Below are 22,028 nucleotides of genomic sequence, written 5' to 3'. Positions count from 1 at the left end.
TGACACACAGGGGGTCACTAGGTGACAGCTGGTGGACCCAAGAGGTATTGGGAGGTGCCTGTCTGCCATGGATCCACCTCCAACTGCTGTCTTTTCCTGCTGATGCCCCCAAGGCCCCAGGCAGAGGCTGTTCCCTGGGGACACTGGAGAGCTGCCCAGGTATCACAGCTGAAAGAAGCCAGTGGCATGGAGTATAAGGGACAAAGGGGAGAGGGCTGTGGGCTGGATCACATCAGACCCAGAAGCCACGGGAAGGATTACAGATGTAGTTGCTCACTTCACCAACCTTTGCTGAGCTCCTGCCCTACTCCAGGCATGCAGAGAGAGTACAGAGCCACAGAACCCTCGAAGTGCCTCCTGGCGGCAGGCTTCTGAACACAGAGATAGAGTGAGAGGGGCTGCCGCAAGTGACAGACCAGTGATGTGTGAGCTGGGTTTTGAAGGATGAGGAGGAGTTTTACAGAGGAGGTGAAAGGCATTCCTGGTAGAAGGAAAAAGCAGAGGCACAGAAAAATGTCAGAGAATCTTGGGAAATGCTGGCAGCTAGAGCTCTAGTTTGAAGCAGGAAGATGAGAGGTCAGAAGACCCAATTTTATAGAAGATTTTGAGGCCCGAGCCACAGTCTCATTCCAAAGGTTGAGAGCAGCTGGGGACGGGATTTGAATGGGAGTCACACCCACACCCAGAAGGAGGCCCCTCTGGTGCAAGTGCTGGCTGGGTTGAGTGACTAGACCAAGCACCAGCATGGGTACCTCTGCCTGTCGGAAGGAAGGGCCCAGGTGGGAACTGCAGAGCCCGTCCTTCTGCGCCCCAGCTCTGGCTGCCGGAGGGGTCCTCTGGTGTGAGCGCTAGCCTGGGAAGCCTGCCTTGCGCCACTATGGGAGCCCAGAGCCCTTTCACAACAACACACATCCCAGCCAGCTGGGCTGTGGCCTGCAGCCAGAGCAAACAGGAAGAGACCACGGTGGGCTGGGCCGGGTGGGGCAGGGCTCCTTTTGTTTGGAGAAGGGATTAGGCCTGTGGGCTGCAGGATTTTCTGCTGCTAAGGTGGGAAGCAGCACAGTGGGGACAGAGGAGACCAGTATAGGGGTACCTGGCCACCGTGTGCCTCTCAGGGCACCTCGGTGCTGCCTGGCCTGGGCAAGTTCTTCTGTGAGGACCGTGACTGGGAGCACACTTGATGCCGACTTTGGGGGCCACCATTCCTCTGTCAATGTGCTCCTCTTGATGCCCTTGGCCACCTGCAAGGCCTGTGAGGCGGCTGCCTGTCACTGCCCGGGAAGTTCAGGTTGGCCCCCACCAAGGCCCAGCTGGCCTTTGATGCTGCACACAGAGCACCTTGACCTGCAAAGTAGACTGCAGGACTCCCTGGGAGAGATGCTGGCTTCAGCAGGCCAGGCGCGAGGTGATGGCATCTCCCCTGGCACGTGGGCCTGCATGAGTCACACATTGAACACAACTTCCTGCAGGCTTTGGGGCAGGAGGCGGCAGGTGTGCAAGGCCCTTAGCTGCGGCTGGCACTGAGTCCTGAGGTGCTCAGGCCTGACAGGAGCCTGCATGTCTGCTGTGGCCTGTGACTGCCCCGAGAAGGGGCAGCCAGTTCTCCTGGGGACTCGTGCCAGACAGGGATGAGTGCAGGAGAAGCTGCAAAGACTTGTGCCAGGGAGTTCCTCCTCTGTCAACTTGGTCATTCCATCTGAGCATTCATGTACGCACTCAGTGACTACACAGTTCCTACCAAGTGCTGGTAGCAAAAAGAACTGACCCTTACAGGGCCACAAGTCCATGACTCAAGTTATCTTCACCCTGGTCCAATGAGCTTAGAGTGCTGAAGGAGCTAATAGAGCTTGGCCTGCTCTAAGGCCACAGAGGTCAGAGTGGCCTCTCTAAGGAGGACTTGATGGATAAATAAGAATTAATCAGGGTAAGAGGGAAGCAAAGTTGATTCAGGCAGCAGGAGTGGCATGTACAAAGGCCCTGTGGTAGAGGTCACAGGTCTGGATGAAGGTCACAGTGGCTGGAGAACTTAACAGGGGAAGCTGGTCGGAATGAAGCTGGGAAGCGGGCAGGATGAATGACTGCCCTTGGCCTCGGTGGGGTCCCTGAGGGAAGTCTGCTTAGATTCCACAGAGCAAAAGAAAAGCTTGAAGTAGTGGCATAAAGCAGTGCAAGGTATGTGCTGGACAGGTGGAGGGACCAGGGAGGCAATCAGGAGGTGTAGCAGCACCCACAAACAGGGCGTGGTGCGAGTGGGGTGTGGATAGAGGTGAAGGTCCAGGAGGTTTGTGGGAGAAGGAGCTGGCAGATGGCAAGGCAGTAAGGCATCATTGCCCTGGAAGGGTGGATTTTTTTTAATATGATAAATGATATATTTGTTTCCCCCGAGGACAGAAAAAGAGGTAGTTTCGAGCTTGGGTTAAGAAGGAAGCGAATGGTGGGATTGGTATAGCAAACCAGTAACCCCAGCCCTCTGGGAGGCTGAGGTAGGAAGATGGAAAGTTCGTGCCCAGCTTGGACAATTTAGTGACTTAACAAGACGCTGTCTCAATATGGGTTGGAGATGTAGCTCAGTGGAAAGGTTCTGGGTTCGATCTCCAGGACTATCAAAAAAAAAGGGTGTGAGCCGGGGATTTAGCTCAATGGCATAAGCACCTTCCTGGCAAGCATGAGGTTGCGAGTTTGATCCTTGGTCCAAAAAAATTAGGTTCTACTGTGGGGTCTTATTAAAGCTGTTGAATAAGCCTGAGACATGAATATGTTATTTATTTGTGGGAGGAGAGGTCTAGAAGCTAAATTTTTTTTTTTTTTTTTTGTCTTTTTGAGACAGGGTCCCGCTGTGCAATTCAGGCTGGCCTTAAGCTCACTTTGTAGCCCAGGCTGGTCTCGAACTCGCAACGATCCTCCTGCCTCAGCCTCCAAAGTGCTGGGATTACAGGTGTGAGCCATAGAAGCTAAAATTCCCTGCTCATGTCACAGATGGAAGGAAACCTGCCTGCTTACCTTTAAAAAAAACTGAGCACACTGGCTCCTGGGCCTCCGCTAGGGCACTTCCTGGGTGTGTGTGTGTGGGGGGTGCCTAGCTGCAGGGAAGGGTGGGCAACCCGGACAGCCAGGAGGACTCCTGCTCTGGGGGTACAGGGGAGGCTGGCACTTATGGGAGGAGTCCCTGCCGCCCTTCTGGGGGTCCAACAGGGGCATCCGCACCCCTACATGAGAAGTCCTTTCCTGATTCCAACCTCGGTCCTGCAGCTGATCTTCCCAACACCTCTGCTCTTGGGCAGGGGCAGACTGGTGCCACCCAGGCTCCCCCTCAGCTGGCAGTCCATAACTAGGCTCTCTTCGCTCCCAGCAGGCAGCCCTGAGCAGAGCCGTGGTGGGAGCCCTCCATGCTGCCCCTGGATTGCCTCTCATAGCTGGGGGCCAGAGTGCACCCCTGCCCAGCCCAGTGACCTTCGCCTGTCTGATCCCTGGTTAATTTTTGCCCTGCCCAGCAGCTGTGGGGCTCCGCCTCCCTCCAGAATATAAGCCTGGTTCTCAGCTGCTTCTTCCTCTGAGGAGCCCAGCCACTCCAGCTCCCTGCCCACCCGCACCATGGCCAAGGGCTTCTACATTTCCAAGTCCCTGGGCATTCTGGGCATCCTCCTGGGCGTGGCAGCCATCTGCACCATCGTTGCCCTGTCTGTGGTGTATGCACAGGAGAAGAACCGGAATGCCGAGAACTCAGCTGCAGACTCCGCGTCCTCCACCACCACAACCACTGCCCCAGCCACCACCGTGGACGAAAGCAAGCCATGGAACCGGTATCGCCTACCCACGTCTCTGGTACCCATTTCGTACCAGGTGACACTGAGGCCCTATTTCACCCCCAATGCACACGGCCTGTACATCTTCGAGGGCAAAAGCACAGTCCGCTTCAGCTGCCAGGAGGCCACCAACATGATCATCATCCACAGCAAAAAGCTCAACTACACAACCCAGTCATCCACCGGGCAGCGAGTGGCCCTGCGGAGTGTGGACGGCTCCCAGCCCCCAGCCATCGACAGGACCGAGCTGGTGGAGCGCACCGAGTACCTGGTGGTGCACCTGCAAGGCCACTTGTCGGTCGGCAGGGAGTACGAGATGGACAGCCAGTTCCAGGGGGAGCTGGCTGATGACCTGGCGGGCTTCTACCGCAGCGAGTACAGGGAGAACGGCCAGCTCAAGTGAGTCTGCTGAGCTGGGCTGCTGCTGGGGGGAATTTGAGGTTGAGCCTCGGAGCTCCCTCAGTAGCCCACGCTGGTGTACAGCTGCTGTAGGATGGCCACCTCAGGACGCAGGGAAGGCTTCTCCATCATGGGGGTGCTGGGGATGGGGGCAGAGGGATCTTGCAGGCCCAGGCCTTGCAGCTCAGAGGGGTGGAGTCTGCTGGCTCCCATCGTCAGCCCACCTGGTGGAAGTCCCTGACTCCTGGGGGAGGTGAAGGGCAGGGGCTGGGCTGGACAGCTTTCTGTGCATCCCTTCCTCTGCATGCCCAAGGGCACCCTAAAGGCCCCAGGCCTGCCCCAAGTACACCTTCTGACACCCTGGTTTGGGCAGAGTGGTGGCCACAACACAGATGCAGGCCGCAGACGCCCGGAAGTCCTTCCCCTGCTTTGATGAGCCAGCCATGAAGGCCACATTTGACATCACCCTCATCCACCCAGCACACTACCAAGCCCTGTCTAACATGCTTCCCAAAGGTGAGCAGCTCTGGCCTGAGGCCACGCCGTCTGAGAGGCAGGGACCTGAGGCCACGCCGTCTGAGAGGCAGGGACCTGGGCCCAGGGTACGGGGCAGGACAGAGGATGCATTCTCAGATGCTTATACTGTCTCCTCCATGCCTAGGCCCTAGCGTGCCATATCCAGGAGATTCCAGCCTGGTCATCACAGAGTTCAAGACAACACCCAAGATGTCCACCTACCTGCTGGCCTACATCATCAGCGAGTTCCACTCCGTGGAATCAAAGTCGCCTGATAATGTCATGGTATGAGGCTAGGCTTCCCTGTCCTTGGCCTGCCCTGACCTCAACTGCTAGGACTGTCCTGTACCCTCATCCCTAAGTCAACTCCTGACTTACATGGCAGCTGAGTCTTCCCTCTGAGTGCTCCCAGGCAAGTGTCCAGTTCTCTGAGCCTCAGTCTCCGCATCTTAAAAATGGGAAAAATGGTTGCTCTTCATAAAAAGAAATTTCTGACACAGAAATGGCCACATTATCCCCAATGGCTGTCCACCCAGCTGCCTCCTCTGCCAGCCAGGGCTCTCGGTTGGACAGTGTTGGTCCCCTCGCCATGGCCCAGCGAGGACCTTGCAGCCCCCTGGGCCCTGAAACTCAGCTCATCTGCCAGGGGATCCAAGAGGGCCCTGACCCTCACGGCCAGCCACTTACTTTACAGATCCGGATCTGGGCCCGGCCCAGTGCCATCGCTGAGGGCCATGCTGAATACGCCCTTAATGTCACGGGCCCCATCCTGAGCTTCTTTGGCAAGCATTATGACACCCCTTACCCTCTGGAGAAATCTGGTGAGTGGGGAGACTTAAGTGGGCAGTGGCAGATGGGGTCCCACCCGAGACACATCCACCAATGGTCTGGACTCCCCAGACCAGATCGGTCTTCCTGACTTCAATGCTGGCGCCATGGAGAACTGGGGGCTGGTGACCTACAGGGAGAACTCGCTGCTTTTCGACCCGGAGTCTTCCTCCATCAGCAACCAGGAGCGGGTGGTCACTGTGGTTGCGCACGAGCTGGCCCACCAGGTAGCCCCATCCTGGGGTCAGGAAGGAATCAGGGTCCTGAGTCACAGAAAAGGGAGGCGGGAGCCAGCTGGCAGGGTCCCTGGTAAAGTTCCCGCCATTGGTCAGTGACAGAAAGGCCAGCAGGCCTGCTGGGCTGACCCCCTGTCCCTGCAGTGGTTTGGGAACCTGGTCACAGTGGCCTGGTGGAATGACCTGTGGCTGAACGAGGGCTTTGCCTCCTACGTGGAGTACCTGGGTGCTGACTACGCAGAGCCCACCTGGAATCTGGTGAGCCAGTGCCCAGGGGCCGGACAGGGCATGGGTGAGCTGGGCCATGCCCTAGGCCAGTTTCCTGATGGCTGGTGCTGTGGATCTGCAGAAGGACCTCATCGTGATCAATGAGGTGTACCGTGTGATGGCGGTGGATGCGCTGGCCTCCTCCCACCCACTGACCAGCCCTGCCGGGGAGATCAACACACCCGCCCAGATCAGCGAGGTCTTCGACACCATCTCCTACAGCAAGGTGTGTCACACACACACACCCCAATCTCCATGCCCCCTAACATGGGACTCGCCTACCTCCTAGGGCCTTGTGCTGGCCAGCTAGGTCTGCTGAGCCCTCTATTGCCCCACCCCAGGGTGCCTCGGTTATCAGGATGCTCTCCGACTTCCTGACAGAAGACCTGTTCAAGAAGGGCCTGGCGGTGAGTGTGATGCCATTAAGAAATGGGATGGCTCTGCGCCCGGCCCTGTGCCCCAGGTCTGGGCATGGGCTTACCCATCACCCTGTCTCCACAGTCCTACCTCCAGGCCTTTGAGTACAAGAACACTGTCTACCAGGACCTGTGGAGTCACCTGCAGAAGGTGGGTGTGGCACACGGGAGAGAGAGGGTGCCCAGCAGCTCACCCCAAGCCTGGGCTGCTCATCTGTGAAGTGGGTCACTGATGGCCCCTTGGGGGCCGGCAGGAGAGACTGAGGGGGTCACACCCTGCCTGGCAGCCTGCACCAGGACTATTTGGGGCTCCTTGGTGGGGAGGACAGGGTCCTAAGCTCCCTTCCTTTGGGGACTTTGGAGCTGGCTTGCAACTGACTCCATACCTGTAGCTGCCCTGTAGCCAGGGCCGAGGGCCCCTCGTGGGCGCAGACCTGCACACCCAAGCACCCTGGGCACAAACTCTGACCCTCTGCTCCTGCCCTACCTGCATTCCACACCCAGCAGCCCCTGCTGGGGAGCAGAGCCTGAGGCCACCGCCACACCCTGTCTCTCCTGGGCCTGGAATCCTGTGCTCCAGGGTCTCAGCCTGCCCCTCGCCCTGCCCTGCCCTGCCCTGCCCTGCCCACTGCTTCCCTGCACCCCTTGCCCACTCCCAGCTCCTGCAGCCCCCGACTCAACCTCTCACTTCACCATCACTCCATCCAGAACTCAGGACCCCCATTTTTCTGTCCCACCACTGTGCCACTCTTGGGAGAACAGCATGGCCTTCCAGTTGCCATGGCAACCCTCGGTAATGGGTCCCGGCCCCAACCAGTCTGTCTCCCCCACTCCAGTCTTCAGGGACAAAATGGTGCCACCACAGCAGGGTTGAGTCTTGCCTCTGCCCCTTTGTCCAGCCCCTTCCTCCCTCTCCCATGGTACTGTCGGCCTTGTGCTGTGACTGCCAAGGCAAGGTGGACAGGGCCGGCAGGCCCAGGTGGTGCCCTCCAGCTGGCTGCATTTCCTCATGCCCCGTCACCCTGTCTCTTGCCCCGGCCTGTGACTTTCTTTTATTTATTTATTTATTTTTTTGAGACAAAATCTCACTCTGTAGTTCAGGCTGGCCTTGAACTCACAAGTAGCCCAGGCTGACCTTGAATTTGTGGTGGTCCTCCTGCCTCAGCCTGCAAGGCTGGGATGATCGCTGTATTGCCTGTGGCTTCAGGAGCTGCTTTCATTTCATCTCTTCCTGCTCTTCCTTCTCAGCCTCCCTCTACTGTTTAGAAGAGACAGGTACCCAGCACCTGGGAGGCTGAAGCAGGAGTATCGTTGTGAGTTCGAGATCAGATTGGGCTACAAAGTGAGCTCAAGGCCAATCTGAACTGTGCAGTACGACCCTGTCTCAAAAAAAAAAAAAAAAAAGCAACCAAAAAAGCCAGGCATCTGGGGGTGCTGGTGCCTGCCTGTAATCCTAGCACTCTAGGGAACTCAGGCAGGAGGACTAAAAGCTGGAGCCTGGTATGTGTAATTTACAAGACCCTGTCTCAAGATAGAAAGCAATTTTAACAGGGTTGGGGTAGCTCAGTGTGAAGGCGCTAGGTTCAGTGCCCACTACTGCAAAGTGTATGTGTAGGGGGTGTCCAGGGTCTGCACCCTCTGCGGATGGGCCTGGGCATGTGGCTGAGGGAAGGCTGGTCGCTCCTCCAGCTTGCCGGGCTCTGGCCACAGAAGCCCCCTCTCCCCTCTGCAGGCTGTGGACGCGCAGTCAGTCATCAAGCTCCCTGCCTCAGTGAGCACCATCATGGACCGCTGGATCCTGCAGATGGGCTTCCCGCTCATCACCGTAGACACCAGCACAGGAGAAGTCTCCCAGGAGCACTTTCTCCTGGACCCCAACGCCGAAGTCACCCGCCCCTCGGACTTCAAGTGAGCAGATGGGGTCACTGAGGTGCCGGGTCCAGAAAGGGAGGAGTTGGGCTGCGTGGTGGGTGGTCACCCTGGGCCCCTGACCGTGGTGGGACTGTCCCAGTGGTGCAGACAGCTCCTGCTCCAGCGCCAGGAGCTGGGCGTGTGTGGCTGCAGCCTGGGCAGGGCTGCTTCTTGCCGACAACAGCCAAGGGCCACTGTCCCTCACCCCTGGCCTCTGCCCTCTGGTTGCAGCTACCAGTGGATTGTGCCCATCTCGTCCATCAAAAGTGGCACGCCGCAGACTGAATTCTGGCTGAACGGCGTCAAGAAAGGTAATGCAGCCCATACCCCTAGCTCCTGCCCCCCGCCCTGTTCTGGGGTTCCAGTGGGCCTTAGTAAGGGCTTCCTTCATCATGTTATTCAACAAACAGAGCCGACTTCCCTTCTGTGTCCACTTTGCTGCTGCCCATCTCTGTAACCTTGGGCAGTTACCATCCCTCTCTGGTCTCTCCTTCCTCATCAGGAAGTACAGCTAAGAGCAGTGCCCAAAAGGTCAGAAGTTACCTAAAATCCTTAGAACAGTGTCCAGTATGTGGTCTCAGCAGCCCTCGCTGGCCAGGCTCTGAGGAATTAGAAGTCCAGGCAGTCCATTCTCAGCCTTGGCAGAGGCTGTAGCTACAGAAGGAAGACGAGCAGGTCAAAGCACTCCAACCAGGGCACACCTGCTTCTGGCACTCTGGGAGGCTGAGGCAGGAGGATGGCAATTTTGAGTCCAACCTGGGCAGTTTAGCAACTTAGTGAGACCCTGTCCCAAAAATTAAAAAAAAAAAAAATTAAAAAAAGGACTAGAAATGTAGTGTATTGCATGGCCTGGTTCTAATACCTAGTACTGGGAGAGGAAAACCAAACAAGAATTCTAGTGCTCTGCTGAGTACTGCAAGCTGGAGTGAGGGAAGTTCAGGCTCCTGGAGAGGCCAGGGCAGCTGCCTGGAGGAGGTGAGCGAGGAGCAGGAAGTGTGGGGGCTCTGGGTGCCCCTGTGTCCCTCTAAGCACCTCTGCCTGCCCTGTCCCTCCATGCAGCCCAGGATTCAAGGTTCCAGACATCAGGCAACCAGTGGGTCCTGCTGAACATCAACGTGACGGGCTACTACCTGGTGAACTACGACGAGAACAACTGGAAAAAGATCCAGGCTCAGCTGGAGTCCAACCCCTCGGTGGGTGACGGCTGCTCTGCCCTGTCCCTGGTCCAGGAGGGGCCACCAGACCGCAAGGCCTGAGCTCAAACGCTGTTCCCTTCCAGGTGATCCCTGTCATCAATCGGGCGCAGGTCATCCACGATGCCTTCGACCTGGCCAGGTGAGCCTCGCCTATGCCCGTCCAGCCCCCCATGAGGACTCTGGCACAGAGTTGCTTGAGGTCACATGGTAGCGTGCAACTGCCAGATGCAGGCCTGCCCTCTCTACTGCCCACGCCCTGCTCCAGAAACTGTGCCGGGCCTCCAGGCTGGTACCCAAAACACCTGGGCTGGACAGGGCAGGGAGAGAGCTTGGCTGTACAGATAGCTACCCAGCACTTCCTCTCGTCATGGCAGAGGGCCAAGCTCTTTGTCATGAGTGACATCAGCCTCAGAAGTGGACAGCTGTAGGCTAGATGTATGCCCTGGTCTCAGAATGAGGGTTTGAGAAGCTATGAGGCCCCCACTGGGCAGAGGTGGTTGGTGAGGGAAGAACACAGTAATCTGTTTTACTTCTGAACCTCAGCTCTGTCTCTGTGAGCAAGTCAATTCATTTCTCTGAGCCTCAGTTTCTTGGTCTGTAAAATGGATGTAATAAGCAAGGGACTATGACTAGCAGAAGTTAGGGCAGGGCCAGTTTTGCCCAGCATCTGTGTCCCCATCCCTCAAGGCATCTTGAGCTAGTCCAGCTGGGGTCCAGGGGCCTTGGGCTGTGGCAGGAGCAGCAGCCAGGGTTGAGCTGTGTTCCTGGGAGCTTGGGCTGAGGCTTCTGGGATGTGGGCTTAGTAGGGATGGCGGGGCTGACTTGGGCCTTTCTGTCCCCAGTGCTCAAAAGATGCCTGTCACGCTGGCTCTGGACAACACCCGGTTCTTGATCCGAGAGACAGAGTACATGCCCTGGGCTACAGCGCTGAGCAGCCTCAACTACTTCAAGCTCATGTTTGACCGCACCGAGGTCTACGGCCCCATGAAGGTACCGGTGCAGACCGAGCCATCCACGCTGGGCAGGGTGGCTCCAGCCTACTTGGAAGGTTGAGGCAGGAGGATTGAAAGGTCCAGCCCAGCCTGGGCAATTTAGTGATTTAGGTAGGCTCTATCTTATAATTACAAAAAAGAAGCAGAAGGGGCTAGAGATATAGCTCACTGCAAAAGGCCTTGGATTCAACCCCTAGTATCCCTTCAAAAAATCATACATAAAAAAGGGTCTGGGATTTAGCTTGATGTTAGAGCATTTGCCTCACATGTGCCAGCTCTTGGGTTCCACCCCCAGTCCTAGAAAAATCAAAGCAAACCGAAAAGGACCAGTTCTCTTCAGTGCCTGAAATCACACCATTACGAAATGAGTAGAAAGTGTGTCTGGCTCGGTCCCTCCCGGGAGCAGAGCTGGCCACAGTGAGAGATGGGAGGGACGCAGAGGCGCAGGACTTCTGGACAGAAATTCGGAAACCACACTGGTGCCCCCTTCGCGAACACTTTTATTTGGAAATAATCTCGTTCACAAACAGAAGCCTTTGGCTAAATTTCGTTTTTGTTTGTGAACTCTGCATTGGGTGTCAGGCATGACTGTGGCCATCTTTGTGCAAATGTGGTCATCTTTCCCTGAATTGTGGGGTGAATTAGATTCATGAATCGAGGCACCCCTGTCCTACTTCAAGGGCACAAGGTGGCCATCATGCTAGGAGGTGAAAAGCTGTCTTGTCTTGGAGGGGAGCACATTTTCCAGGAGTTCGGAGAGGGCTTGTGACCCTGGGCTTTTGCAGGCCCGGTGTGTGAAATGTCGGTCTCCAGCTCTTACGCTGGATTCAGTGGGCTTAAAAACTTAAAGATTGAAAATCTGTTCCTCAGAACATGTATGGCCTTGCTCTGTTGATATCAGGCTTCCCAGACTGTGAGTGAAAAGCCAGGGACCCTTTCTCATTTCCAGGTCTTGGGAAGTAACCTGTTTTCTCTCTCCTTCTGGAAGCTTCTCCTTCTGGAAGCTTCTGGATTCTTCTCTCAATGATGGGTTTGTGTCCTTCTCACCCTTTACCTACTTAAGCATGCGCATTTGTGTCCTTTAGTAGTAGAACATTTTTGCCTTGGTTCTTTCGACTTTCTCTCCCTTGTTTTTTACTTCTCTGGAATGCCAGTTAATTCCACTTACTATTCCCTTGCCTCCTCCTTTCATATAGCTCCCATTTTCAGTTGATGGACTTTTTGCCCTGCCCTGTGGGAGGCTCCCTTGCCTGTAGACATCTTGGATTTCACATCTTGAAATTTCCAAGTGTGTTTTCTAGTTCCAGTGTCACACGATGTCTCTTCCCTTTGACTTATAGGATTTTTTTTTTAGGACACACAATTTTTTTTTTTTTTTTGTACCAGGGATTGCACTCACAACCTTGCACTTGCCAGGCAGGCACTTATGCCACTGAACTAAATCCCCAGCCCATATTTTCTTTTTTTTAAACAGGGTCTCATTATGCAATTCAGGCTAGCCATGAACTCAGTTATGTAGCCCTCCAGTTCCCAGTGATCCTCCTGCCTCCGCCTCCCAAGTGCTGAGATTACAGGTGTGTGCCACCATGCCTGGCCTTGGAGGATGTTTAAAGTTTTCCTTTTCTTCTGTTGAACTTGTCTCCTCTCCACTTTCTGTTTGTCTTGGTTTCTTTCCAAACTGAAGGCTGAGCTACCCTTCTGGATTCCAGTGCTTGCTTTGGTAGCACACATACTAAGACTGGAGTGCTGGGGTTAAAGCTGGTGTGGCCGCAGTGCAAGGATGTGCAAAATCAGGAATGGATCTGTGCTTCTGGCAACTGAAATGGACTGGTGCGCTGGTGCATGCCTGTCATCTTGGTGTCATGGGAGGTTGAGACAAGTGGGAACCTAGCCTGGGTAATTTAGTGACTTAGAGAGACTTTCACTCAAAATAAAACATAAAAAAGAGCCACCAGGTCAGGCGTGGTGGACATGCCTGTAATCCCAGCATGTGGGAAGTTGAGGCAGGAGGATCGTTGTGAGTTCAAGACCAGTTTGGGTTACAAAGTGAATTCAAGGCCAGCCTGAACTGCATATTGAGACCCTGTCTCAAAAAACACAAAAAAGGCTGGGGGTTTAGCTCAGCAGGCACAGTCGCCTGCCTGTCAAGCTGGAGGTTGTGAGTTTGATCTCCAGTACCAAAACAAACAAACAAACAAAAGGGTAGGAAGAGGAGACAGTTCAGTGCAAAGGCCCTGAGTCCAATCCCCAGTACTACCAAAAACCAAATATTTCAGTTTCTCCAGACTGGATACTGGTTCTCTATGCAACGAGACGGGTGATGCCAGAGAGGGAGCAGGAACTGGGGGCCCAGCATCCGGCTTGGAAACATCCACTGTTGACCTTTGCTGCCACCATTCTGCAGTGCTGGTTCACCCCACATCCTGAGCCCTTTGGTCTAGTGTCTCCCCCAGCTGACAGGAGCTAGGCAGGGTTGAGGTTGAATCGCCTCTTCTGCAGACTTTGGCTCTGTGTCTCTTTGTTCCCTGCCTCCACCCCGCCCCCCTCTTCCCTCCTATCCTCAGCCTTGTCTCCCCAGTGCCCCTTGGGCACACCCCAGCTGCAGCCTCTCCCGCAGAATGCTTCCCAACTCCCGCGTGCTGGGATTACAGGCACGCGATACCACACCCAGCCTGAGAGTGCGGTGAAGGCCGCACAGGGGAGGCTAAAACAGGAAGATCGCTGTGAGTTCAAGGCCAGCCTGAATTGCATAGTGAAACCCTGTCCCAAAAAGACAGAACAAACAAAAAAAACTAAACAGCAAGATCGTGTCATGGGGGGAAAAATAAAATAAATAAATAAAGAGGGCTGGGGATGTAGCTCAGTGTAACGGCCCTGGCTTCAACCCCTAGTACAGGGGAGGGGAAAAAGGAAAGAAAGAAAGAAATCATAATTGGAAGTCATAATTTAGGTCCTATCCTGGCTTACTTTTTATGTCCTGAATTTCCCATTTTCCCGGCAGTAACAGAGTCCTTAGGGTCAAGAGGGGGATGTAAAGCTTTATTTTAAGAACTGGCGATGCAGGGTTAGAACTGATTGAGGCCTGGGGAAGTGGGGGACCAGAGTTGTGTGGCTCCTGGGGGACATCCAGCCTCTGCCCTCTGGCCAGCGCCCGCCGTCCTGTGTTCTCTCCCCAGACATACCTGAAGAAGCAGGTTGAGCCCCTTTACTTGTACTTCAAAGAACTCACCAAAGAGTGGAGCGTGCGGCCCCCAACGCTGATGGAGCAGTGAGTGGCCGTGGGTGGGAGGTGACAGGCGACCTGGGCAGCGGGAGCTCCCCTGGCCCTCTGTGCCAGCGCCCTGCCCAGTCTGGGGCATCTCTAGGTCCCCTACCAGCGCCAGGTCAGAGGGCTTCCTCAGGAGCCTTCACTGGCCCCTCTGGGTCCCTGGGCTGCTTTGGGGGCCGAGACATGAAGCAAGTGGGGGGATTCAGAAGATGTGGGGGCCACAAAGTCTTGGGTGGGGCTGGCCTGGAGCACCTGGCGGGAATCGGGCCAGGGGTGCTAACTGCAAGTCCCTGGCACAGATACAATGAAGTGAACGCCATCAGCACCGCCTGCTCCAACGGGCTCCAGGACTGTAAGGAGATGGTCAAAAACCTTTTCCACCAGTGGATGAATGACTCCAAAAACAACCCGTGAGTGACCCCACTGCGCCTTTTGCCAGCCCTCCACCATCCCTCAGGTGGGATCAGGAGGCCCCTCAGCGTCTCCCCGCCTCACACCCCTCTCCACACCAGGATCCATCCCAACCTGCGCACCACCGTCTACTGCAACGCCATCGCCGAGGGGAGCGAGGCTGAGTGGGACTTTGCCTGGAACCAGTTCCTCAACGCCACCTTGGTCAACGAGGCTGACAAGCTGCGGTCGGGCCTGGCCTGCAGCAACGAGGTGTGGATCCTGAACAGGTGAGGACTCTTCTGAGAACCTCGTGGGTGTCACAGGCTCACAGCGAAGCTGCTGTGAGGACCGCTTTCCCCTCAGAGCAGGGTGTGGAGGCTGAGAAGCCAAGGATTCGCCTGAAGGCTGCAGCCAAGATTCAAACCCAGGTGTAGGCCCATGTCCTGTGCTGTTTTATTTATTTATCTTGTGGGGTCACAGGGCTTTTGGATTGAATTCCCAGCTCCTTTTAATTTTCATCTAGAGTCTCACTAAGTTGTGTAGGCTGGGCTTGGGCTGAGCTCAGGGTGGGCTCAAACGTGCAGTCCTCCTGCCTCAGCCTCCTAGAGTGCTGGATTACAGACATGCACCACCACACCTGGCGCATGCCCTATGGATTTAACTGCTGTGGGCCCCTTAGCTGGTGCTGACGCTCACTTCACCCTCTGTCAAGGGCTCAGGTGTAGCTGGTCCTCAGTCCCGGCTGTCCAGTTGGCACTCTGAATCCCTTGGGTGAGGGGTCCTTACTCTCCCTCTGTGCCTTGTGTGTCATAACCTGGACCCCACTAAAGAAAAGCCCCATTGGATTGGGATGGTACAGCACTCGCCCAGCATATGTAAAGGTCTGTGTTCAATTCCTAGGGCCATATACATGAAAAAGGGAAAAATAGCTAGGCATTGTGATACACCTGTCATCTCGGAGCGCTAAGAGGCTGAGACAGGAGGATCTCAAGTTCAAGCCCAGCCTGGGCAATTTAAGAGCAAGCCCTCGTCACAAAATAAAGAATTAAAAAAAGAGCTGGGGATGTGTGCAAAGGCCCTAGATTTAATCTCCAGTATTGCAGTTCAACAACAACAAAAGGAGCCATTCTCAATGTAAATTCAAAGACTGAGCAGCCCCCTGGCTGGCACCAGGGCTCAGGACATTTCCATGTCAGAGCCATGCTTGGCCTAGCAGAGACGCTGGGAGCCTGCTTAGGTGACTCGGTTCCCATTCACAGAGGAGGGTAGGACAGAGATCTGTCTGCCCTCCCCCTGCCCGGATGATAGAGGAGCACAGGGTCCGTCCCTTTCGCTCTGGTGTCCTCCCCTGTGCCCCTGGCTGCGGCCCTTGATACCGAGCAGCTCGACTTGCCGCTTTGCAGGTACCTGAGCTACACCCTGAACTCCTCGCTCATCCGGAGGCAAGACGCCACCAGCACCATCATCAGCATCGCCAGCAACGTGGCGGGCCAGGGGCTGGCCTGGGACTTCGTGCGCAGCAACTGGAAGAAGCTGTTTGAGGAGTAAGTACGGAGCAGGCATCTGGGTGGCCTGCGTGCGAGGGCCTGCAGGGGACGGGACGGTCACTCACTGAACTCGGGCCCCAGGCACCATGCAAAGGCGAGGGCAGACGTGGGCGTCCTGGTCCTGCGTGGAGAAGGTGGGGGTGCTCTCTGGGAAGGGAGCCAGCACACCGACACTGGTCCTGTATTCAGTCCCGCCGCCGCCACGGCCTGATGGTGTCTGCTGGGCCTGTCACCTCTCTCCCCTGGGCCCATGCACCCTCAAAGAGTGGGTGTGAGGGTCAGTGTCACCACCAACTAATAGCATCAGGTTTGGGCCCTTCACTGTGTCCCTTTCCTGCCCTGCAGCTTTGGTGGGGGCTCCTTCTCCTTCTCCAACCTCATCCAAGGAGTGACCAGGCGGTTTTCCACCGAGCACGAGCTGCAGCAGGTGAGAGGCGCCCTCCCCAGTCTCAGGTGGCAGCTGTCACTCAGCCCTCCCTCAGTGACACCAGGGAGCAGAGGCCGAGTGGCTGGGCTTTGCAAGTCCCTAAAAATGATGAGTCTTGGAGGTTTTTCTTTTGTGTTGACTAGGGATTAACCAAGGGCCTTTGCACTGAGCTACATCCCGTGCCCAGCCCTTTGTATTTTTTGTTTGTACTTTGGGTCAGGGTCTTGCTGATTTGCTGTAAGTTGCCCAAGCTGGGCTGAAACTTGTACTCCTGCCTCAGCCGCCTCTGAGATCTGGCATGATAGACATGCACCGCTATGTCATTACCGGGTGCTTATCAGATATATGATTTGCAAAACGTTTCTCCCATTTGTTGGATTATCTTTTGACATACAAATTTGCAATTTTAATGAAATTTCATTGCTTGTGCTTTAGGTGTCTTATCCAAGAAACCATTGTCTTACCTGAGGTCACAAAGATTCATGCCTGATTTTTTTTTTCATGTTATTACTTTCACTTTTCGATAATTTTGGTTTCATTTTTATACATTTTTCCATGTGGCTCTCCAGTCAGCCCGGCACCACTGACTGAAAAGACTTCTGCCCCGCTGAATGCTTTTAGCGCTCCTGTTGAGAATCAGTTAACTATACATGCAAGGGCTTGTTTCTGAACTTTTGTTGTTGCTGTTTGTCCCTGGACTCGATTCCACTCTGTGGCGAGTATCTCTCTCCCTACACCCTGCCCACTCTGCGCTCTCCACTGCTGTGGCTCTGCAGTCAGTTTTGAAACTGACAAGCGTGAGTTCCTTCATTCCCGCCACCAAGATTATTTTGCTTATTTTGGGTCCCTTGCATTACCTTATGAAGTTTAGAATCAGCTTGTCTGTAAAATATAAACTAAAGAAAGAATTAAAAAAAAAAAAAAAAAAAAAAAAAAAGAAAGAATTTTGATAAAGACTGCACTGGATCTCTAGAGCAACTTAAGAACTTAATATTATCATTAGATCTCCTAATCTATGGACATAGATTAATTTATCTTTTCTTTTTGTCTTTTTCCTTTTTATTGGTACTGAGGATTGAACTCACGACTGCCCGCTTGCAAGGCAGGTGCTTATGCCGCTGAGCTAAACCTCCAGCCCCTAATTTATCTTTTTTTTTGATACCGTGTATTGCACTCAGGACCTCACACTTGCCAGGCAGGTGCTGCACCACTGAGCTAAATCCCCAGCACCTTATATGGTCTTTTTCCCTTTTATTTAAGTACTATTTAATTTATTTCTACAGTGTTTTATAGTTTTCAGCATGGTGATTTTGTACTCCCTTTGTCAAATTTATTCTTGTCTTTTATTCTTTTTGATGCTATTACTGTGGGGGATTTTCATTGCTAGTGTACAGGAGGGCAGTTAATTTTCATTTTTTATTTTTTGCAATATTAGTTTTGTATTATATAACTGAATTGCTGACTTCATTAGTTCTAGAAGTCTTTTTGTTGTTGTTACTGGGAATCACGCTCAGGACCTTGCACTTGCCAGGCAGGTGTTGTGCCACTGAGCTTGTATCTCTGCCTCCAGCCCTAGTTCTTCAGATTTTTATGTAAACAAAATCATGTTATCTGCCAATAGAGAGTTACTTCTTCCTTTCTAGATGCCTTTTCTTCCATTTTCTTGTCTAATTGGCCAGAACCTTCAATGCTGATACATCTTTTAATCTGTAGCAGAATCTGGCAGGTTTGTTTGTTGTGGTGCTGGGGGTCAAACCTAGGGCAAGCACTCTACCACTGGGCTACGGTCCTCCCCACGTCCCTCTGTCCTTTTGTGAAAGCTGCTTGTTTATTGGAGCAGCTGCCTCATTTGTGGCTTAGTAACTTCCAAGACTTTTCAAGTTGGCTGTTGCTTCCGTGGGAGTCGGATTTGTCCCTCTTGATTGGCTTGAGATTGTACTTCCATGGAACACTCAAGAGTCATGAACTCTTGTGCAAGGTGGGCCAGGTGCCTCTAGAACCAGATCTCACCTGGGGCTGTCATTTGGCAAGTTGTGGGTAGAGGAGGACGTGGTCCCAGAGGACTGGATACAGCCTCCACCCCTGGAGCCCCCTCCTCTCCTCAAGGCTGTGGTGGAGACCCCATGGAGCTGACACCTCTATTTCTCCGGCAGCTGGAAGAGTTCAAGAAGAACAACCAGCACATAGGCTTTGGCTCAGGCACCCGGGCTCTGGAGCAGGCCCTGGAGAAGACGCGAGCCAACATAAAGTGGGTGAACGAGAACAAGGAGATCGTGCTGCAGTGGTTCACCGCCAACAGCCAGTAGTCCCGGTCCTCAGGGTCGCCTGGCCCTGGGGGAGGCCCAGGACTCTGTGGTCTGGCAGGGCTTCCATTCTCGGAGGACAATGTCCAATCCTCAAAGACAAAGTCTCCGGTCTGTGGGGCCACCAGCCCCTACCCCTCATGCCAGCACCACTCCAGGCCTGGCCTAGTACATGTCGCCCTGGGCCCCAGGGACTGATCTCAGGGAAGCCCAGCTCCGTGGTCAGCTGGGGTAGAAGCCCTCAGTGGATGGCCTAGAGGGACCACCGTGACATCCTCTCACCTCCCACAAAGACTCGAACCTGAATAATCAACAGGGCATCAGATCTGTATACTTTTTTTTTTTTTTAAGAGAAATTGTAAATAAAGGATTTCTAGATGAGCTTCAAGACTTTCCTAAGCTGGAGCAGGAGTGGGGAGCCAGGCCCAGACAGGTGTGCTAATGTCACTGGGAAGTGGGTCCTTCATCCTTGTTTTTTGTGTCTCTGATGAAAGATTTCAGTCCAGACACAGACAGCTGTGCAGAGGCCTAGGCAGAGTTTACTGTAAAGCAAATACAGCCAGAGTGACACTTTCAAGTGAGAGGGCGGGCCTTTTCATGCAAACGGTTACTTGAGTTCAGGGAACAATGTTAATTTTGATGTTTATCAATATTTTCTACGAGAGTGCTTTGAAAATCTGTATCTCAAAAATATCATTCTTTGCAGATGGATGGTGTTCCCTCAGGGACCTTAGCTATTAAAAGTTTTCTGAGACCCTGGGAGGGAGGCTCTTTAAAGAATGCTCCCCTGTCCAGTACTGCTGGGCACCAGCCGTGGCACCCAGGAATGCTGTGTGCCTTGTTTAGAAACAGATCTCCAGGTATCAGAAGAAGGGTATCAGAAGTGCACACCGTGGGGCTGGGGATTTAGCTCAGCAGCATAAGGACCTGCCTTGCAAGCAGGCAGTTTGATCCCTACATGCCATTGTGCTCTGTGGGGTTGCTCTGGGTCAGAGACCTGGCGGATAATTATAAATGAACCACGTACCGAGCTCTTTCTTAACTATAACCAGTAAGGCTATTATGGACCCTGCCCCTCCTTTGTCTCTTAGGTCTGTTAATGTCTAATGGCTGGCCTGATGGTGGACTCTGCTGTCTACCAGGCTTGGGGTGGGTTCTAACAGATGGAGGGTGGATGGAGTGCTTTTCCAGAAAGTACCACCCCAGTGAAAGTTGAGGGAATACAGTACAACCAGGGGCCCACTTTCTGAGTTCCAGGAGCCCCAGGGACACTTGGGACAGAGGTGACACAGAGACCATCACAGGAATGGTGAACCTTGGGCCCTTCACCTGTTATTCCTGGAGAGCCCGATTTAGGTTTTCTCCAAAGGTAGCCAGGGACTTAAAAATGGTTTTTACTAAAAATGATGACTCTTCACTTGGGCCTACAAATGCCCAGTAAAAAACTAAAAGCGGAACAAGGCTTGAGCTTCATTTTGTTACTGTGACTCTGAGTTCAGTCCCTTTGGGGCTCTGCTTATAGGCATGTTGGTCATGGAGAGAGGCTTGGTCTAAAAGGTGAGGAGCTGAGGCCCAGTGATCCTGTCCCCATTGTGGATCGAAGACTTCGAGATAAGAGCTTTACTGTGCCCAGAAGTCTCTGGTCATTGCCCTAAACCTCACCACCTGGATTCCATGCAAAGCCCACTCGTGACTGAAATCCCGAGAACAGATACATCCCCTCCATGGTGACAGAACCCACCTCAGCCCTGGGGATTCCAGAGCTAATAACGATCAGGAGACTCCAGCCCAGCTGATCCCTCAAACTGGCCTCCTGCATTTTGGGGTTACCTGATCTTATCTCCTTAGCCTACCACTTTTCTTACTTTTCAATTAAAGCTTTTTCCTGTTAATGTGTGCTTTCGTTTTGGTTTGTTTGATTTGACAGGCTGACCTTGAACTCACTGTGTAGCAGAGGCCGGCCATGAATTTGCAGCAGTTCTCCTGCCTCAACCTCCAAGTTCTGGGATAGGGCCGTAGTTTTAATTTCTATTATTAAAAGAAAGAACCCATGCTAGCCCACAATGCAGTGACAGAGTTGGGGGCTGGAAGAGTCCTCAAACCTGCAGTTACCACTCCTGCCCAAGGGCCTGTCTTTCTTTTTTCTTTTTTTTTTTTTTTTTGTCTTTTTCCTTTTTATCGGTACCGGGGATCGAACTCACGACTGCCTGCTTTATAAGGCAGGCGCTTATGCCGCTGAGCTAAATCCCCAGCCCCTGGGCCTGTCTTTCTGCTTCTCCAGGCTCTGAGGCGGCCTGACAGCATTGGTGAAAGCAGTGGGTAATCTTCTAGAACAGCCATAGAGGGGCTGGGCTGAGAGCTCAGACAGGCAAGTCACCAGGCTAGGCTATGTGTCTTCTTCCATCACAGGAGGCCACACTGCAGGTGACCTGGTGGCCAGGGCTGGAGAGACAGTGTGTGGCTCCTTGGTGGCCCCCAGGCATTCCTTGGCACAAGGCTGGAGCTAGGCTGTGGGGATCTCCCCTGGCCCTGGCTCCAGCCTCACGAGGCCCTGTTGAGCATCAGGGTTGAGGGTAGGGACAGAAAGAGGTTGTGGGCAGACACAGGAACTTGGGTCATCTCCAATTGCCACCCACAGCAGGGTCCTCAGTTGGATCTTGGGGGCCCACTCTCTCTGGAGTCAGGGATCTGAACCCCGGGCCTCTGTTTCCTCACTATGAGGTCAGGGTGTGACCTCTGAGCACAAGGGCCCTCCTAGGACAGCTGACTGCCTCATCCCTAGCCCCACATCCCAGCTGGAAATCCATCAGCCACTCCCCGCCCCAGCAGTGTGAGAAGCGGGAGACCAGAGGCTGGAAGGCTCCGGACTCCTCTGCTGTCATCTGCACATCAAAGGACCAGGGTGGGACGGTGTTGGGGCCTGTCTGGGGAAGCTCCCAGGGTGCCCCAGATTAAATTTCCAACCCTTCCACTCTGGGCCAGCACTTCCTGTCGCCAGTACCCAGTGGCCATGGCTGGCACTTGACCTTCTGGGCCCCAGACGGGGGAGGGGCAGCCTCAGCACTTGGTCCCTGGTGGGACACTGCTAGGGACAGTCAGCCTACTAGACAAAAGACCTGTGGGATCTTATTACTCTCTGTGGCCAGCATGGGCCAAGCCGTTTATGATTTTGGTGCTCATTATGGAAGCCAGGACCTCACATAGGAGGAGACTCTCCCTCACTGAGGGGTACCTTCACCCTTCTCTCTCTCTTACAGTCAAGGTTGTGGGGGGCACAAGGAGTGGCATTGGCTGGGCTCATTTGGAGCTGGGTGAAGGTCTGTAACATCACACCTGCATGCTTCTGACATCAGCTTACATAATGCCCCATGTGGCTGGAGAAAACCAATCCCAGAAGATCACTGCCTGCAGAGCCTTGGTCAAATACTGGGCTGAAACTAACAGAACTTAGGCTGCTGACTCCCCATTCAGGGCCCTTATGGTCAACGAGGGGACCATCTGCACACCAGGCCAGCATGACCTGCAG

The 22,028-nt window shown here is 54.0% G+C and overlaps 1 protein-coding gene across 2 annotated transcripts; it reads left to right on the top strand.

Annotated features, from left to right (window-relative positions):
• Positions 1 to 2,837: 2,837 nt before the first annotated feature.
• On the top strand, positions 2,838 to 18,883 carry Anpep (alanyl aminopeptidase, membrane). Of its 2 annotated transcripts, none has more exons than XM_013158787.2 (21): positions 2,838 to 2,935; positions 3,495 to 4,202; positions 4,576 to 4,718; positions 4,864 to 5,003; positions 5,413 to 5,539; positions 5,619 to 5,773; positions 5,927 to 6,040; positions 6,132 to 6,275; positions 6,391 to 6,456; positions 6,551 to 6,616; positions 8,198 to 8,373; positions 8,608 to 8,687; positions 9,436 to 9,569; positions 9,656 to 9,711; positions 10,415 to 10,562; positions 13,741 to 13,832; positions 14,132 to 14,242; positions 14,345 to 14,512; positions 15,629 to 15,769; positions 16,118 to 16,199; positions 18,353 to 18,883. In XM_013158787.2, exons 2-21 carry the CDS (start codon positions 3,592 to 3,594, stop codon positions 18,503 to 18,505), a joined length of 2,907 nt encoding a protein of 968 aa, XP_013014241.1. In that variant the 5' UTR covers positions 2,838 to 2,935; positions 3,495 to 3,591; the 3' UTR covers positions 18,506 to 18,883. The 2 variants fall into 2 exon arrangements, with proteins under 2 accessions (XP_013014241.1, XP_013014240.1); XM_013158786.2 differs by having other exon boundaries at positions 2,842 to 2,935; positions 3,353 to 4,202.
• Positions 18,884 to 22,028: the final 3,145 nt, after the last annotated feature.

The sequence above is a fragment of the Cavia porcellus genome, unplaced genomic scaffold (assembly GCF_034190915.1).
Source record: "Cavia porcellus strain 051 isolate PalLab524CR breed Dunkin Hartley unplaced genomic scaffold, mCavPor4.1 scaffold_6, whole genome shotgun sequence".
NCBI classification, from domain to species: Eukaryota; Metazoa; Chordata; class Mammalia; order Rodentia; family Caviidae; genus Cavia; species Cavia porcellus.
Note: the sequence above shows the minus strand (reverse complement) of the source record. Positions and strands in the feature narration are given on the sequence as shown.